Source organism: Limulus polyphemus, unplaced genomic scaffold, assembly GCF_000517525.1.
Source record: "Limulus polyphemus unplaced genomic scaffold, Limulus_polyphemus-2.1.2 Scaffold4245, whole genome shotgun sequence".
In the NCBI taxonomy this organism is placed as follows: domain Eukaryota; kingdom Metazoa; phylum Arthropoda; class Merostomata; order Xiphosura; family Limulidae; genus Limulus; species Limulus polyphemus.
In genome coordinates this window covers 15923-21018 of record NW_013669855.1, presented here as the reverse complement: position 1 = coordinate 21018, position 5096 = coordinate 15923, and the positions used below count along the sequence as shown (strand labels likewise).

Here is a 5096-nt window from a genome sequence, read left to right as displayed (position 1 = left end):
GGATTCGAACCCGCGACCCTCAGATTGTGAGTCGAGCGCCTTATCCACCTGGCCATGCCGGGCCTCAGTACTATAAATTGGTTAAATATCATTTTGAAGGAGTACTTGTTTATAGATTTCCAGAGTTTTGTGGTGAGTAACAACATTCAGGTACATTCTAAATGTTATTCATCCTTCTTAAGAAACCGTGTCACAAGAATGTCATTCTCCACACCACACCATGCTGTCTAAGCAACACGAAAAGGTCAGTTTGCCTCTTGCAACTTTCTCCTTACTTTTATCCTAATGTCAAAATGATGTAAAAATATTTATCAGACCAGCTGATACACATTTTCAATCATCCATTGCCAACAGCTTGAGTTCTAAGCGCTACTGAAGACAAAATTTTCTATTTTCACTTGAGATGACCAGTTCCCGCACTGGTTGTCGATAGCCATATACAGTTTGTTATAATGTCCTTCTCGTCGTAGGTTGAAGGTAGTTAAATATCTATCACGTTTGATGTAACCAGTCAGATGGAACTCACTATTGCCTGTTGCGCTTATCATCCTCTGCCATTCACTACCGATGGCAGCCTCAACTTTCCTTAGCGAGATATTTTCCTTGTCGATTGCCTCACTTGATAATGGTGACAAATTACTTTGAACATCTGATTTATTATCGTGACATCTTCTATAAATGTAATGTTGCTTCTGCCCATTGTCTACCACAATTTTTAATATCAGAGTATCCATATATTATTGATATTTTTTATCAGGTTGGTATATTATTTGTTTCAATGTTAGCTATTAACTTACAGCATGATCATAATGAATAACAAATAAAGCAAAGACCATCAATATTTTCTCTAAACTATATATATATATATAAACAGGCTTGTTAACTTTCTTAAATATTTATATCTACTGAATATGAGCAATTGGAATTAATTATAACCAGACATATACATACTTTCAATAGCTTGTTATTTATATCATAGATGAACAAACGATAAAGGTCAATAATATCTGAAAAACACCGTAAAAGCATCCTGGACAAGATTAAAATATACCCATGACAACTTCCGAAGCAGAACCTGTTTCCAAGCCAACGACACTGGAAGCATCGACGTTTAAGAAAGGTCTGCTATGGCAACAGAGAGATAAATTCTTCAGCCGCTGGAAGGAACGTTATTTTATTCTCACCCGAGATTACCTGGCTTGTTTTAAAAAAGGAGCTAAGATTGGAATATCAGAGATGGGTAGCTTCTTGTATAAGGTATGCGTTACAAAATTTATTTCGAATATTTCTCGCCTGTTTTCTTCAGACGAACGCACATTTATATTAGTTATAGAAATATTTAAGCTTCACCAATTATTCTACTTCCAAAAATATTTATCGTTTACATAAGATGTTATTTTAGAAACTTGTTATGTCTTTATATTTCTTGTGATATGCCTTGGTTAAAATTTTTTTATATGACCTATAGATTAACCTTGTAGACATCGAAGGGCTTCAGTGGGCCGACAAGAAACGTGAAGGCGTGATAGCCATACGTCTCGGACAAGAAGGTCAGTTGCTGCTGTGGTCACCGACACGTCTGGATGATTGGATGTTTGCCCTGCAGGAGGCTATTAGCCTGAGCAAAGGGCGGCGGGAAGTTCTCAGGAAATCTCAGAGCTTAATGCCACACATTACCGATAGAAAACTTACTCGCAGGTACTGTACACTGTGACCACTAACGTATAGATATGCTAATTAAACGTAGAGTGCCAAATTGAAGTTCTATCTCTGTTATTACACACATCTTATTCAGTTTTCTATAATTAAGTTAAATTTGAAAACAGTCATGTTCTAACAAACAAAAAGCACTACCCATTTAAAGGCACATCTCTAGTAGTGTATTATAATGTGGACAGATGAACATCAATTTAAGGTTAGAGAGACAATTGCATTTAGAAAAGGGAACTTCTTTTTTACTTCCACGATTCTACAGCACTTTGAGATTCTGAGTTTTCCGTTATTTTCTTTAAGAGATCTAGGAATTACGAAAACAAATAACACTAATGATGATTTGTTGATAGCTACTCATTTGTCGATATAAAGTTTGTATGTACCACCAACATCGGTGTAATATAATACTTTTATCCAAACCTAAAGCGTACATTATGTGCTTCATTGGGTCTACACTAACTTAAAATTCAGATCGTGGGTCTGCTTTTACAATTATTATTATCTACCTGATCCAGAACCAAAACTCTAAAACCCTCATATTAAGTCTTCTTTTTTTCGACCTCATATTTAACGATCGAAGTTTATATTCTGCTCTTTTTTTACATTTCACAATCGAAGATGTTAGTGTGGCAGTGCTGTCATCTTCTGGTTCATAGCTGGTTTTTTTTAGCTAAATGTCAAATTATACTAGCATTAAAAGGTGTATATCGTCCTAGGAATGGAAAATGACGTAGGCGCGTGAACTCATATATCACAGCGAGGTATTCTATGGGTGTTGTTTGCCTTTAAAGCTGAAGAGCCATTTTAACCTAGACTCCATAATATAAATCTGTTTCATGCCACCAAAATTGTGAATTATGGCTAAAAAGAAACAAACGATAAGATTTATCACACAACATTAAATTTGACCAATTTCAGGAAATTCCACCCTCATCGTGATCGTGTATTTTTCATTTATCCATGTCCAGTGTTACTGATGAGGGGCAAAATTTTCACAACTCCGTCTAACTTCATGCTATGTGACGAATCCACAAATAGGCTTGGAATATTATTTCTTTTTTATGACAAAATTCGTAAATTGGGCTTTAAATATGCAATATTTCAAATACTTTGTCTCCCTATTAATGTGGAAGAATGTATTTATAGTCTTCAGTTGCCTGAATGAATATAGGTTATTTATGGCGTGTAAACATTTAAAACACCATAAAAACTTTTATACTATGATTAGGTAGTACAATAGTACTATAAAAAAATGTCCAAATACTATGGTGTTCAAACGCTACTTGTCACGAAATAGTTCAGCCAGTATGACGGATTTAAAGTTCAGGTTCTGTATCAAGTAAATAAAGAACAAACTGATAAAATAAGTTCCAGAGATTGAAGATGTGGCTACAGTGCACCATTTTGCAACACTTGTACGTTTGTTGGAACTCGAATGGTGAGTTTTGTAAAATATTTTAGCAGGTATCTTAAAATGTTTTTCTTGGTAAGTGTGCTTAATAAATGTTATAATGTCTGATACATGCTAAATATTCCAACACAATCAGTATATCAAGTCCATTTTTAAAGAAACACAATAGTGACTGAAAATGTTTGGACATATTAAAAAAATAAGAACGACCTTTCTTTCTTATTATAGATTATATATATATATATATATATATATTATTAATCATTTTCTCAACTTTCGGCTATGCAACCGAAGTACAACTATACATCTTCGTTAAGAAGCTACAACACTTGTAACCGAAGTACAACTATACATCTTCGTTAAGAAGCTACAACACTTGTAACCGAAGTACAACTATACATCTTCGTTAAGAAGCTACAACAAATGTAACCGAAGTACAATTATGCATCTTCGTTAAGAAGCTACAACAATTGTAATCGAAGTACAACTATACACTTTCGTTAAGAAGCTACAACAATTGTAATCGAAGTACAACTATACACCTTCGTTAAGAAGCTATATCAAATGTAATCGAAGTACAACTATACATCTTCGTTAAGAAGCTACAACAATTGTAACCGAAGTACAACTATACACCTTCGTTAAGAAGCTACAACACTTGTAACCGAAGTACTGTATAGTTGTACTTCGATTACATTTGATATAGCTTCTTAACGAAGGTGTATAGTTGTACTTCGATTACAATTGTTGTAGCTTCTTAACGAAAGTGTATAGTTGTACTTCGATTACAATTGTTGTAACTTCTTAACGAAGGTGTATACTCCTTCGTTAAGAAGCTATATCAAATGTAATCGAAGTACAACTATACACCTTCGTTAAGAAGCTACAACACGGATAACTCTAGTACAGTTTATTAGTAATTTTCTTTTCTTCGCCAAAATGTGAATTTCAGTGAAGAAAAGATAACGTAGAGGTCTAATCTATTACTTGACTCGCTGCTACAGCTGGAGCAGGCTAGTTTCGGTGAATTCGCAGCTCATAAGCGCTGCTTGGCAGAGCGAAGCAAATAAACAAAGTAGGCCTTATATGGTTGTAGAATGTAAGCGACTTGTTTGGTTTTGATGTATAGTCCTTTACTCTCTACTAACAACATAGAATACTTCAGATGTCACCTAAAGTATCTTAGATTATGAATGGTGAGTAAAGGATTATACATCAAACAAAACAAATTAACACTATCTCTAGTACAATGATTACACCTTTACCATGAGGCTACGACACTGATAACTCTAGCACACCTATACCCCTTTATCAAGAAGCTACAACAGTGATAACTCTAGTACAACTGTACTCCTTTTATTAAAAGATGCTACACACTGATAACTCTTGTACAACTCTTTATCAAGAAGCTACAACAGTGGTAACTATAGTACAACTGTACGCCTTCTTCAAGAGGCTACAAACAGTGGTAACTATAGTACAACTATATGCCTTCTTCAAGAGGCTACAAACAGTGGTAACTATAGTACAACTATACGCCTTCTTCAAGAGGCTACAAACAGTGGTGACTATAGTACAACTGAACGCCTTCTTCAAGAGGCTAAAAACAGTGGTAACTATAATACAACTATACGCCTTCTTCAAGAGGCTACAAACAGTGGTAACTATAGTACAACTATACGCCTTCTTCAAGAGGCTACAAACAGTGGTGACTATAGTACAACTGTACGCCTTCTTCAAGAGGCTACAAACAGTGGTGACTATAGTACAACTGTACGCCTTCTTCAAGAGGCTACAAACAGTGGTAACTATAATACAACTGTACGCCTTCTTCAAGAGGCTACAAACAGTGGTGACTATAGTACAACTGTACGCCTTCTTCAAGAGGCTACAAACAGTGGTAACTATAATTCACTATGTCATATGGCTTCCCATCGGAGAGACACTTAGAGACTCCTTGGTCTTCCTGGGA

At 35.3% G+C, this 5096-nt stretch overlaps 1 protein-coding gene across 2 annotated transcripts in view; it reads left to right on the top strand.

Annotated features, from left to right (window-relative positions):
* Positions 1 to 5096, top strand: part of LOC111088686 — a 24319-nt gene that overhangs the window by 8552 nt on the left and 10671 nt on the right. For both annotated transcript variants that reach the window (XM_022399478.1, XM_022399477.1), the window contains exons 2-3: positions 980 to 1257; positions 1469 to 1698. In XM_022399478.1, the coding sequence (XP_022255186.1) occupies positions 1054 to 1257; positions 1469 to 1698 (434 nt within the window). In that variant the 5' untranslated portion in view covers positions 980 to 1053. The remainder of the gene's footprint in view (positions 1 to 979; positions 1258 to 1468; positions 1699 to 5096) is intronic.